A 14,899-nucleotide genomic window follows, 5' to 3' on the forward strand; every position below is an offset into this window, starting at 1 on the left:
GCCATGACTTGTCTCCACACATTATGCCAATTTCGATTAGACTTTGGCACTTGTTTTGCCAATTCATCTTTTGATGAGCGTTGCGAGCTTTCCTTTCTCTTTATGGTTTCCTCATATATGGGCTCCAAAGGTAAGTCCACCATTTCAAGTTTTGGTCCAAGAAAAGTGTCTAAGTTTATATTCTACTTTGCTAGCAGTGCTAGATTATATTTCACTCTCCATTTTTCCCAGCGAAGAGGGGGGTCAGGTGTTGGTTTGTCCAAGAAAGCATCTATCCCGAGCGGTGTACGCTTGTTTGCTGACTGCGCCATGTCGTACACTCTTTAAATACGTCCGTCTCTTGCGGAGCGAGTCAGCTTAATTTGTTTAAAATGCGATTCGCGGAGCGAAATCCAAAGTTGATCTACTTTCGTTTACTTGTGGCGCGAGATACAAAGAGAGAATTGTCAACTGAATTTCAATTAAGAAAGTAAACTTATGAAACTCAAGTGCTTGTAATCAACTGAATAAGGTGTGATCAGACATGTCTGATCACGAAGCCGGAAACCAAGAAAGGATGAAGATGAACAACATAAGTCAAGGAATGAACTAACATAAAAATGATAATCAAGGGCAAATGAAATTGAACTAATTTAAATGCATCGTATAAAATTTTTCTGCGTCAAATAAATAAATGAAATATGATATCTTTGGGATCACATAAATGTACACGATTTTGTCTAATTGTCCTATTTTGTTTACTTTGGCTATGTCTCCTAACCAATGATTTAAGATTAGAGTTCTGAACTTGTGTGGAAACGAGTTACAGTAAGCGAATTTAGTTGAAGTTTGCTTCAAAAAAGGATATATCCGCAAATGAATTCCACTATGATTGTTTTTGGATATAGCGCAAAAAACAGCGACAATACTTTGTAACTAATTTCCACGCCTGAGTGACTAGTTTCCCACGCGTCACACTTGGAAGTATCGAATAAACGAGATATTGTCACTTGGAACGAAATTAAAGAATTGGTGATAAATTTAAAAATCCTTCCACTTGATACTAAATTTGCATTAAGAAGACGAGCAATTTCTCAATTACACATAGCACTGTTAAAAAGAACAACTAATTCTTTAAATGTGGTCTTAAATAATTATTAATGAAAGCCGGTCAATAAAATTTTAAGCTAACTACAGGCTCAAAATAGTGAAATTGAGTTATGTTTGTGCGTGAAGACTCGTTACTAAGCGTGAGCTTTTTTGTATGACATAAATAGTTTATTTCAATATTTTGATCAACTATATTCCATTGAGGAAAAAAATATTCAAAATTAAGAATGCTGACGAAATATGACACTAGTTTCCACAGAACGTAAATTTTACTGAAGTTTGCCTCTTCTGACAATGACCACGTAACAAACATATTGTTAACAAATATGATGTATTGTCTGTCCCTTAAAGTTGCATCGCATCATAACGTTTTAAAATCTCTCGACATGCAAATGAACATTGTAACGCTGACCCATTTTGATTCTGAACTTTGACCTTTGAGGCGTTGGATAGTGTTGCAACCTCAACTTTATGGGACTGACTATATACCTCACAAAAAGACTACTTCTATCAAAGACAATTGATGATGTTCCACTAAAACAACTGCTTTTAGCGATGAAAAAGGCTTCTACAGAGCGAGTTGATTGTATCAAAGAAGGAACGGCTTCTTACAAAAAAAGCTAAAACAAATATTACAATGGATATAGTTAGTGTGCATGTTCTATTGAAAACTGCAACTCACAACAAAATTTTCCTGAATGTCTGATCTCTTTGAGCTCACTCCACTGTAAGAGGTATAAAATCTTTGAAGCAGCCTATAAGGACAAAACACTGCCACAAAACTGGATAAATAAAAAATGTCACATTTTTCTTGTAGTTGTCTGTTCGTATAGCCCCATAACAAGCAAGTTACAAAAAATGCTATTCATATTACATGAAAAAGAAACTGGTAAATAGAAGTTTTTTTTCTAATCAAAGGCTATAAATGTCATCTTTTCGCTCTAAAGGATTACGCAAAAACTCAAAAAACGCTCGCAATTTCCATTCTGCAAGAAGTTTTCTGGAGCTTAATACCGATTCAATTGAGGAAATGCAAAATCAAAACAGAAGCAATTCAAATGAGACTTCTTTTGAGTTTTGACTTCGCAAAATTAAATTACAAATTAATTTAGATTGTGCTATGCGTCTGCCTCCAAAATTCAGTGCTACTTGATAAGTGAGATTTTTTCCAACACGGGATAAATAAAATTTCCGTTAACTGACACAAATTTGCTTCAATTTAAACTACATAAGTCAGACGTACAAGAAAGATTAAAAACTCAAAAGACTGAAACAATTATGAAGATTATGATTGCTAACTGCACAAACTCGGATATTGAGAATAAAAACATTTTCAGGTTGTTTTTTTAATTTTCGTTAATCTTTTGAACTTAAGTTTTTCTTGCTGCATTTTGTGATATTTTGATCTTTAAAAAATGTCTGTGTTAGTTCATTTCGACAGAACAGACCTTCCAATAAATAATATAAACCATTTTTCTATTTTTTAAGCAATCATTTAAAGTGTATGTTACTAATCAAAAACTGATACATTTTACGACGAAAAGGTCCAATACAATTGCCAAAATTAAGATGGCGAGTTTCGCTGTTTATGAAGAAGACGACAGTAGTCGGAAAAAAATACAACTTCTCACTGGGTTTTTTTTATTTACAAGAGCTTCAATGATCTTGCAAAAAAGGTAAATTGGAATAAATTTAAACTAACTAAATCAGACGTACAAAGAAGATTAAAAAACTCAAAAGACTGAAACAAATATGATTATTATGATTGCTAACTGCAAAAACTCGGATATTGAGAATACAAATATGTTCAGGTTGTTTTTCTAATTTGCGTTAGTTTGCGCGAATTTTTAGAGCACTGAAATTCTAGACTACTGTTTTTAAAATCTATTTCTGGTTTCGCGCTTTCAAACCAGAAAAACGTTTCTAAATTAAACTATTCTGTCTATTCTGTATAGAAAGGAAAGAAGGAAAACGAAGGAAATTTTTTTCGACGTTATCAAAACGTCAGCCAAAGATGATAAGTTGTCCTGAAAATGCGTTTATTTAAAATATCTTGATCAAATATGCTTTTTCAAGAGGAAGTTTCAAAATAATAAATTGGACAGAAAATAATTTTTGTTAAGATTAGCACGAGATCGCGTTTTTCTTTATTTTAAACTGTCTTGCGGCTTTTGAAGTTAAACGGGTGAATGAACAATTTTCAGGACATAAATCTGCGTCCATTTTTCTTTCTGACATTTTTGGAAAAGTTTAACAGATCTTTATGATAACTCATAAGTCGTTTTAATATCCAAATCGCCTATTTTAGCAGGAATTGCTGTTTTGTACAAACCCACTGGAAAAACTTGTGGAAAAATATGATTTGGAAGTCTTGGTAGACTATCATTATGATTAGAGATCATAGAATATCATAAATATTTTTGTACGGTCTTATACAAATCTCACAATATTCCATAATTCTTCATAAATCTTTTAAAACGAAGTCAGAGAGGGGGCAGTAATATTGCCTATTTTAGGGCACGCAAGAACTCAACTTTGATTAAGAACATTAAGACTGGTTCCAATTTGAGGAAAACAACTTTGGTGTTTTTTACGGCTAAATTCAGTTTAACTCTACGATAAACAAAGTGTTTACAGTTAAATACAATATCAGTCAGTTTTCAAACTATATGCTCGAGGGATATGTAACAATTGATAAATTATGGATAAGGAAAGTGAATGGGAAACAGAATAAAGCTCAGCTTAAACTTTGGCTTGTTTCTAGCAGATTATTAAGTTTTGCGTCATCGGAGGTCTGAGTTAATGTTTCACTTGACTTCGAGTATTTCAGGGTTTGACTCCATGATAAGTAGGAGAAGGCGGCTGAGGTAATTCTGAAGGTCGTCGTTTATTTGTTCCTGCTGCTTCAGCTCCATGCAGATCTAAGGCAACATTGATTTAAGTGTCTTTTTTTGTTATTTTAATTTAATATCATCAGCAATCGGATTACGAAAAGAAAAGATAGCGTGATCAGAGAAATTAATCTCTTAAACTGGTGAATCTTCATCATGTAAACACTTTTCGATCGCCAATTTTGGTCGAAGTCTTCTTAAAGCACAACGAGATCAAACAAAACGCCGACAAAAATTTTACGTCAGCTCGCACATGCTGTCCCAATTTCAAAAAATGCTCAATTGAAAACAGTAACACTGAAAACTTACATTTTCATAAGATTTGTTTTGCTCTAAGGCATCTTTCACGACTTCGCTCATGTCGAATTCCCTTGGCTTGTTTAGCACCTGAGCCAGTTCGGCTGCCAGAGATCTCGGCTTATCGCCCTCGTTACTCGTTGTCGGCTGACCGACAACCTGTTGACCTCCCGGATGATGAGGAGGGGGTGTTCTGTTGCATGTAGGCAGGGGTGAATTACTCGACTCGGGGTCCAGGGGTATCATATCGTCCAGGGAATCCAGAGATCCACCGGTAGTGTCTCGATGTCGGCTCTGGTCGCTGAGGATTCCAGTCCCGTTCTCGATTGAAACTCGACCAGAGAGTGGGAGACGACAGCTGTCACAGAGAGACTTGCGAGACTCCAGGTATCTGTAACTGGATTCCAGTTCGTGGATCTTCTCTATTAGCTTTGAGTTCTCCTGCAAATATAGATCACTTAATCGCAAATAGTCTCAGAAGGGAGTGATAGGTGCCAATAAGCTGTAGTGCTCATGAGTAGTCCGAAATGTGGAAATAATCACCAAAAGGGCTGCTGCTGAAGGCCGTTATTCTCATTATCCTTTTACACTACGATTATGCAGAAAACATGAAAATAAAATTAATACTTTTAATGATAAGAGGACAAAAGTTCGATAGGAATCAACTGAATGCCTGAATTTTAGAAGGATGGCTCAGTTTGATGTAGCTTTAAAAATTGCACATTTTTTTGACATTATTAAGCTTGGGCAAACTTCCCTATTCAGAGAAAGACATGATAGATTTCTAGTGTCACAATATACTACTCATTATCAAACTTTCCGTTCAGAACAAATGAAAGAACAAAATGAAATTTAAAATAAAAAACAATTGAAAACTTTTACATTTCTGAGTAAATTGCACTTGTGGATCATCTCAGCTAATTTTCCCGATGTCTCTCCTTCCTCCCCTTCCCCTTCGAGAACTCCCCCGTTTGAGATAATGTCTGCACCTCTCTTTGACCATGGCCCTGACGTTGAAGAGTAGTGTCCCTGTCTGCTGGGGGAGCGACTGAGCACTTTTGTTTCGTACTCATGCTGTAGCTGTTTGTGTTCCTGAATGGATTTTAAGTATTCAGTAGGTTTGTACACAATTTGACCGCGAAAAAACTAGAAAGGATCCGTTATATCCCGATATCAAAGAAAACCATGAATGATCTAGGAATTAATTTTTGGTAATGGTCTTGAAAACAGGTGCAGCTGTATTAAATATGAGCGCTATTTAACTATGATCAGAAGTTCACATTAAATCTATGCTGTTTTTGATTTGAGTTATCCTTATTCCACCTAGTCACTCCCCTAGATTCCGCAGTTATACGCGTTGAAGTTTTTGCCCATTTACACCACAAGAAATCTTTGGTTTTACGTTGCCAAAATCGATAAAAGAATTTTTTCATTGGTTTGAGCCTTTTTTGTTGTTTTTAAGCATGGGAAGATCAACTCCGGTTGGTTTCAATTTTAATCGTCAACTTTTTGCGTTTCCATGCCTAATAAGGCAAATTCTGGAACATTATCTGATTGCTCAAAAGTCGGGAAAATTTATACAAAAAGAGCTCTTACTTACCACTTGCAGGTTGTTCAGCTTCATCTGTAGGTTGTCCTCTACCCGCTCCTTTTCCTCCTCTAGCTTTGCCAATTTGACCTCTAGTTGGCTGATGGTGGCATCGCGTGTCTCCACTTTGTCCTCTAGACGCTGCTTGTCCTCTTTGAGCAACTCCAGCTGACCTGTCAGTCGAGGCACTTGAGACTTGAACTCGTGACTCGTCTGGTCCATTTCTCGCATTCTGAAAACAATGAGATTTTGTTTATTTTTACAGAAATCTATCAAGGAACAAATTCAAAACCGTAATTCTAACTCAGAGGAAAAAATGAAGAGAGACCAATTTTAATGCAAAGTTTTAGTATTTGAAAAATTTGTAGATTTTCGTCTATGATAAAAATTGATTGAGTTTTGTCGTCATTGATCAAAGTGTGACACTTTTGTAGGAATAAACGTATTAAAAAATACGTTTGTCAATATAAAAAATATGTAGTTTTTCATTGATGAAAATTGCAAACTACACGAAAAAAAATTTTACTCACGAGAAACTTGCAGATAAAATACAAGGAAACCAGCGGGCGGTTTTTGTAATTCAAAATTAGTTTATAAGTGATTCAAATTGTAGCAGCAACCCATTTGTGATCAAACATGTGAAAGTAGCGATCAAAATTTTCATCAGTATATTTGTTCCTTCACTATTGTGTTCTTCTTTCAGTACCATAAAAAAGCCACAGATCAAAGCTGAGAAGACCAAAAGCATCGTAAAATATCTGATTAAAATGCAATTTGTCAGCCCCGCAGCTGAGAGAGGGTAGATAAAATGCAAGGAACGGTTTTTATCATTATCTGATGGTTTCCTATCAAAGCACATGCATATTTTTGATTAAAATGAAAGCAATTTGATCGCGATGGATGTACACAAGGACGCTCGGTTATTTGCGCTTGCACAATGTTCTGACCCCATTCAACCACTATTTTCACTTAATTGACCACCCAATGAAGAAGAGATACAAAATTTTCATTAATTCGTATTTTGTTCGAATAAAATTGGTGTACCGAACTTAAAAAACTGCTTTAGGCTCCAACCACTAAACATTTTTATAAGAAAATGCCTCATGAGAAGGCTGATGGTGCCTGTCAATAAGGAGACGAGGAAACAAGAAAAACAACAAATAAAATAAAAACAAGCATTAATTATGACCAAAACTCAACGACTACCTTCATAAAAAACTTAAAGAAAAAGTCAAAGTAGCATCAGATTAAAACTTAACTCAACAAGTTGTTTTTAATTTTACTAGAAAAAATATGAGACCTGTCTTTATTGAGAACACTTAACAAGTAGAACAAAAACATAATGGGCAAAGTTGAGAAAAAACATTTATACGTTTTGAAAACAATTAAATTTGTAACGGCTGCTCTCCTATCAAAGTCAAGGAAAACTTTACACTGCCCAGTTCGTTTCAGCGGTTTCAAATCTGTCCGGATATTGTGTTTTTGCAGTTGACTTTTGTGATCTGTATATCCGCTATACTGTAGAAAACCGTTGCATTACTTGTTGTTCTAATAGGCTTGATAACTAATTGCACAGCTTTGCTGTTATAACAAACTTGTTTCTCTCAGAATAACGAAATAATTCAAATTGAAACAACCAAATTTCGCTTGAGTTTTGGTTAATAACTCATGTTATCAACCGAATATAGGAATTCCCGCTCCTACAAATTGTAGCCCTATAACTTGGCTATAACTATGCGAAGTCTCAACCTGCTGCAGTTAGCAGTTGTAAAACGGGCTGTCCTACCAGTTGCAAATCTGATAATAAAAATATTTTTCAAAATTCAAAGTTAGCAACACAAAGTTAGCTTTGCACAAAGTTTCTCTTACTTAGGAACTTCGTTCGTCAGAAAGAAAATTTTGAGAATATCAAAGTTAATTCTCTTTTCACAAGTCAAAGTAAAGTTAACACTGTACAATCACTAATATAATCTACAGAAACAAGACACGATAACAATTATTTTACAGCTCAGGAAAGAGTGCTTCAATACGCACTGTATGTCAGATTAAAATAACCAAAATTGCAGATTTCAACTGATTTTTGGCAGTTTTTCAAGCTCCTTTTATGCTGCTAGTCACGTGGATTTACATGTCAAATTCAACTGTTGATGGTTGTAGATAAAAATGTTGACAGAATGTGAACACTTTTCCATAACTTCACTTTTTCACTGTAAATTTGATGTCATGGGAAATTTGTTAACCATGTAGAAGTTTTGTCGAATATTCTGTATCAATAACAGGTTGATTCGAAATCCAATCGCAAAGAATCTGATGCAATATTGTTAAGTCGTAGTATTGTTTGCAGGTGGTTAAGGTAGTTCGAGTTTGAGTTTCACTTCATGTATGACAATTGTGTACTAATAATAGTTGTTAAATATAAATGTTGAACTAAGTGAACAAATCTGTAGGGCTTCGGTAGAATGTAGCATTAAATTTTGCTTGTCACGCTATTCTAGCTTTAATGCTCGAAATGACATTGAAACGCTATTCAAATTGGTCATTGAGTTAGTGAGCTCAGCCGCCACAAAATTCAAAGTCATGAAAAGTTTAACTATAAACTGAAAAAAAAACAAATGACTCAATTTATGCCTCCATACAACTCCAGTACGATTTGTCATTCTCAAGAATGTCACAAGACAAAAAAGAAAATAACAGACAGAAATCAAAAATTCGATTAACTTTTGCGAACAAAAGCCTTCGAATCCTATAAAGTCAAAATTTTTCGCTAAAATCATTTGCGTCTTCATTGAACACCATTAATGTGATGCAAGACTTGCAATTAATGTGTCATTAATTTTAGGAATCCCACTAAATAGCACAAAGAACACCAAAAATTGGAAAATGTCCAAGAAAAAAATCAAAACTTGTAGTATGAACGCCAGTAAACATTAATTTAATTGGTAAAACAGAGCTGAAGACTGCATTTGAATTCACTTGAAAGAAAATGTGGCCTTCCTCTTTGCTGCAGCTACGCTAAAGATTGTAGAGATAAGAGCAAGGGAGGCAATACTAAAAAAACATTTAATTTCTTTTGCAAACACTTTTCAAAGACATACTTAACAAGATCCAATGTCTCTTTTAAAAACATTAAATAGGTTTGTTTTTTGCTCAGAAATTCAATTGGCCTGTGTTCAATGTGACTGCGTCAAAGAGACTACCAAATAACAACGAAAAGATGCAGAACAAATTTAGGCAAGAGTGTACAAGCCAAAAAAGTGAAAGCTTTTCGTAGAAATCATCAACTAGTTTGTTACCTTCAGTTGCACGTGCGTTTCATCTGTTATGATGAGATTCTTTGATATCATTTTGGTCTGTAAAAAACGTACAAAATCACAACATTAAAAATGTCATGAAAATGACAGCGCTTCATTACAATCCGAATATTTTTCATCTTCAAAACTCCAAAATTACACTCAGGCTGGTGATGATATTGCTCCTTGTCCTTCATTAAAACAAAGAATTGATATAAATGTTACCCAAATAGCTAGTTTGCCAAAAAAGTTGAATGCATCATAAATAAATGATGAATTGTGAACACTTGTTGAGAACTGCTAGCGTATAGTTCATTAGTTATTAACTGAAAGCATTTGATAGTTTCTTTCACAGCCCACTATATAGCTAAATACAGCTTTAATTATTTAGATTCAGTCATAAAATTGCCGAAAGGACCTGAAATTCTGACAAAACTCAGGAAGTCGTTGAAAATTTACGAAACTGTTTTGTCGGAACGATAAAAACCGTGATTTTTACTCAAAATCTTAACCATTTTTACAGAGCCTTATATTAGTACAATAATAAATTAAAACTAATTGTTGTTTTTTTGTAAATATCGATCTAATTTAACGGAAAGCCGCTAATATTTTAGTTTCAGAACTTTTTCTGAAGAACCGGAGATATTAGCCATTAACCGGTCTGAAATTGGTTAATGACAGAGGCGTTAGATAAAAATACTCAGAGACATTCTTCATTCTCAGAGACGTTCTTAATTATCTTGATGAGTCAGGTTTATAGATTAAAACTTTCTTGTTTGATTGAAATCCAGTCAGTGTTCCCTTAGTAGCCACATTTGGGCAGTCATCAAAAGCTTCCGGTTAAAATTGAGACTGCATTTTATTTGTAAGATTTGATCTGATTTTAGCTTACAACTGCATAAAAGCGTTTTTGAACGATTAATTGTTAATTCAACGTCTGGGATATGGCCTACTTCTCATTGTTATCTCGAATACTATCGTACTTGCAGAAGGATCAGAAAATTTGTTGCACAAGTACTTTTGAACATAGGTTTTATTCTAAATATCTTTTTTGTTCTACTTTATCTGTATACCCGGGCTGACCATCATAAACCCATCTTAGATACCATATCAAAGTCATTTATGATGCGTATGGTATCTTAGATACCATATCAAAGACCATACAAAAACAAAAACAAGGTCTAAAATGACGTATTTTGGATCGAATATGAAGCACAAAATGTGCATAATTTCATTTTCTTTTGAATATAGCAAGAATTCTTTATGATATCTCATATACCATATCCAAAAGTATAAAATATTCGAACTTTGAGGAAGTTATCAAAAAAGTACTCCTCTGCAGAAACTACCTTTTATATGTAAAACCTTTCAACAAACGGAGATCATACATAGCTTCTTAGAAACCATAACAAGATTAGACAAGAAATTTTGCCTTGCCTTAGAGGGAACCATATATGGTCTTCGATATGTATCTAAAAAGAGTCAACCCGTGTAGGTTTAGGTGAAGTGCTCTTTTCTTCATCATGGTTGCAGTTATAATTATGCACAGAAGTTTCTAGTATTAAATGTTTAAATTTGAAGTTTCTAGTATCAAATGGTTAAATTTGATGTTTCTAGTATCAAAAGTTTAAATTTGAAGATAAATAGTAACCCAATCTATAGTACTATTACTTATTTAAATGCTTTTAGCTGACAGCGTCCGTTATGTCTTCTAACATTGCCAGCAGAAAAAAAATCTACAGGAAATGCGGTTTTGAAATGCGGCGTAAGATTTCAAGCGAAAACTCGATTAGGCAAACAAAATTTTTGTAGCCATTAGGCAAAAATTTTGAGCAAAAATTTTGTCGACATTAGGCGAATAACAATTAAAACTTTTGAAGAAGGTACTCCAAATTTCACTTGGCTCTTGAGTACTCAATTGCCCCTAACAATTGTCTTCTCCTATAAATGATTCCTCTGATCTCCTGCATGCCTTCCAATGCTTATTCCACTGCGCCAACTGTCACTTACTTGTTTGTTAATTCTTGTGAATTTAAATCAGATTGAGTAAACTTTGGAAACCATATGCGGTGAATTTTTGTAAGAAATGCGGTGAAATGTGGTGAATTTTTTTTTCTCACCGCATCTAGCGGTGAGAAAAAAAAATTCACCGCTTGAGAGAAAGCGGTGAATTATTTTTTTTCACCGCATTCACCGCATTCACCGCATTTCTTACATTATTTTGCCATAATAGTCTATGCGGTTAATTTTTGTAAGAAATGCGGTGAATTTGGTGGTGAATTTTTGTAAGAAATGCGGTAAAAAGCGGTGAATTATTATTTTTCACCGCATTCACCGCAATCAACGCATTTTTTACGAAAATTCACCGCATTCACCGCATTTCTTACGAAAATTTACCCAAAAACCTCGACTCGGGTTATGATAAAAATTGATTGAGTTTTGTCGTCATTGATCAAAGTGTGACACTTTTGTAGGAATAAACGTATTAAAAAATACGTTTGTCAATATAAAAAATATGTAGTTTTTCATTGATGAAAATTGCAAACTACACGAAAAAAAATTTTACTCACGAGAAACTTGCAGATAAAATACAAGGAAACCAGCGGGCGGTTTTTGTAATTCAAAATTAGTTTATAAGTGATTCAAATTGTAGCAGCAACCCATTTGTGATCAAACATGTGAAAGTAGCGATCAAAATTTTCATCAGTATATTTGTTCCTTCACTATTGTGTTCTTCTTTCAGTACCATAAAAAAGCCACAGATCAAAGCTGAGAAGACCAAAAGCATCGTAAAATATCTGATTAAAATGCAATTTGTCAGCCCCGCAGCTGAGAGAGGGTAGATAAAATGCAAGGAAAGGTTTTTATCATTATCTGATGGTTTCCTATCAAAGCGCATGCATATTTTTGATTTAAATGAAAGCAATTTGATCGCGATGGATGTACACAAGGACGCTCGGTTATTTGCGCTTGCACAATGTTCTGACCCCATTCAACCACTATTTTCACTTAATTGACCACCCAATGAAGAAGAGATACAAAATTTTCATTAATTCGTATTTTGTTCGAATAAAATTGGTGTACCGAACTTAAAAAACTGCTTTAGGCTCCAACCACTAAACATTTTTATAAGAAAATGCCTCATGAGAAGGCTGATGGTGCCTGTCAATAAGGAGACGAGGAAACAAGACAAACAACAAATAAAATAAAAACAAGCATTAATTATGACCAAAACTCAACGACTACCTTCATAAAAAACTTAAAGAAAAAGTCAAAGTAGCATCAGATTAAAACTTAACTCAACAAGTTGTTTTTAATTTTACTAGAAAAAATATGAGACCTGTCTTTATTGAGAACACTTAACAAGTAGAACAAAAACATAATGGGCAAAGTTGAGAAAAAACATTTATACGTTTTGAAAACAATTAAATTTGTAACGGCTGCTCTCCTATCAAAGTCAAGGAAAACTTTACACTGCCCAGTTCGTTTCAGCGGTTTCAAATCTGTCCGGATATTGTGTTTTTGCAGTTGACTTTTGTGATCTGTATATCCGCTATACTGTAGAAAACCGTTGCATTACTTGTTGTTCTAATAGGCTTGATAACTAATTGCACAGCTTTGCTGTTATAACAAACTTGTTTCTCTCAGAATAACAAAATAATTTAAATTGAAACAACCAAATTTCGCTTGAGTTTTGGTTAATAACTCATGTTATCAACCGAATATAGGAATTCCCGCTCCTACAAATTGTAGCCCTATAACTTGGCTATAACTATGCGAAGTCTCAACCTGCTGCAGTTAGCAGTTGTAAAACGGGCTGTCCTACCAGTTGCAAATCTGATAATAAAAATATTTTTCAAAATTCAAAGTTAGCAACACAAAGTTAGCTTTGCACAAAGTTTCTCTTACTTAGGAACTTCGTTCGTCAGAAAGAAAATTTTGAGAATATCAAAGTTAATTCTCTTTTCACAAGTCAAAGTAAAGTTAACACTGTACAATCACTAATATAATCTACAGAAACAAGACACGATAACAATTATTTTACAGCTCAAGAAAGAGTGCTTCAATACGCACTGTATGTCAGATTAAAATAACCAAAATTGCAGATTTCAACTGATTTTTGGCAGTTTTTCAAGCTCCTTTTATGCTGCTAGTCACGTGGATTTACATGTCAAATTCAACTGTTGATGGTTGTAGATAAAAATGTTGACAGAATGTGAACACTTTTCCATAACTTCACTTTTTCACTGTAAATTTGATGTCATGGGAAATTTGTTAACCATGTAGAAGTTTTGTCGAATATTCTGTATCAATAACAGGTTGATTCGAAATCCAATCGCAAAGAATCTGATGCAATATTGTTAAGTCGTAGTATTGTTTGCAGGTGGTTAAGGTAGTTCGAGTTTGAGTTTCACTTCATGTATGACAATTGTGTACTAATAATAGTTGTTAAATATAAATGTTGAACTAAGTGAACAAATCTGTAGGGCTTCGGTAGAATGTAGCATTAAATTTTGCTTGTCACGCTATTCTAGCTTTAATGCTCGAAATGACATTGAAACGCTATTCAAATTGGTCATTGAGTTAGTGAGCTCAGCCGCCACAAAATTCAAAGTCATGAAAAGTTTAACTATAAACTGAAAAAAAAACAAATGACTCAATTTATGCCTCCATACAACTCCAGTACGATTTGTCATTCTCAAGAATGTCACAAGACAAAAAAGAAAATAACAGACAGAAATCAAAAATTCGATTAACTTTTGCGAACAAAAGCCTTCGAATCCTATAAAGTCAAAATTTTTCGCTAAAATCATTTGCGTCTTCATTGAACACCATTAATGTGATGCAAGACTTGCAATTAATGTGTCATTAATTTTAGGAATCCCACTAAATAGCACAAAGAACACCAAAAATTGGAAAATGTCCAAGAAAAAAATCAAAACTTGTAGTATGAACGCCAGTAAACATTAATTTAATTGGTAAAACAGAGCTGAAGACTGCATTTGAATTCACTTGAAAGAAAATGTGGCCTTCCTCTTTGCTGCAGCTACGCTAAAGATTGTAGAGATAAGAGCAAGGGAGGCAATACTAAAAAAACATTTAATTTCTTTTGCAAACACTTTTCAAAGACATACTTAACAAGATCCAATGTCTCTTTTAAAAACATTAAATAGGTTTGCTTTTTGCTCAGAAATTCAATTGGCCTGTGTTCAATGTGACTGCGTCAAAGAGACTACCAAATAACAACGAAAAGATGCAGAACAAATTTAGGCAAGAGTGTACAAGCCAAAAAAATGAAAGCTTTTCGTAGAAATCATCAACTAGTTTGTTACCTTCAGTTGCACGTGCGTTTCATCTGTTATGATGAGATTCTTTGATATCATTTTGGTCTGTAAAAAACGTACAAAATCACAACATTAAAAATGTCATGAAAATGACAGCGCTTCATTACAATCCGAATATTTTTCGTCTTCAAAGCTCCAAAATTACACTCAGGCTGGTCATGATATTGCTCCTTGTCCTTCATTAAAACAAAGAATTGATATAAATGTTACCCAAATAGCTAGTTTGCCAAAAAAGTTGAATGCATCATAAATAAATGATGAGTTGTGAACACTTGTTGAGAACTGCTAGCGTATAGTTCATTAGTTATTAAATGAAAGCATTTGATAGTTTCTTTCACAGCCCACTATATAGCTAAATACAGCTTTAATTATTTAGATTCAGTCATAAAATTGCCGAAA

At 34.1% G+C, this 14,899-nt stretch overlaps 1 protein-coding gene across 8 annotated transcripts in view; it reads right to left on the bottom strand.

Moving 5' to 3' along the window:
- Positions 1–3,668: 3,668 nt before the first annotated feature.
- LOC142336148 (uncharacterized) overlaps positions 3,669–14,899 on the bottom strand; it is a 55,369-nt gene continuing 44,138 nt past the window's right edge. For all 8 annotated transcript variants that reach the window (XM_075384740.1, XM_075384739.1, XM_075384741.1 and 5 more), the window contains 4 exons: positions 5,878–6,097; positions 5,160–5,369; positions 4,290–4,718; positions 3,669–4,010 (listed from right to left, as the gene is read on the bottom strand). In XM_075384740.1, coding sequence (XP_075240855.1) covers positions 3,897–4,010; positions 4,290–4,718; positions 5,160–5,369; positions 5,878–6,097 — 973 coding nt within the window. In that variant the 3' untranslated portion in view covers positions 3,669–3,896. The remainder of the gene's footprint in view (positions 4,011–4,289; positions 4,719–5,159; positions 5,370–5,877; positions 6,098–14,899) is intronic.

Source organism: Convolutriloba macropyga, chromosome 3, assembly GCF_964194025.1.
Source record: "Convolutriloba macropyga chromosome 3, txConMacr16.3, whole genome shotgun sequence".
Classification (NCBI taxonomy): Eukaryota; Metazoa; Xenacoelomorpha; order Acoela; family Convolutidae; genus Convolutriloba; species Convolutriloba macropyga.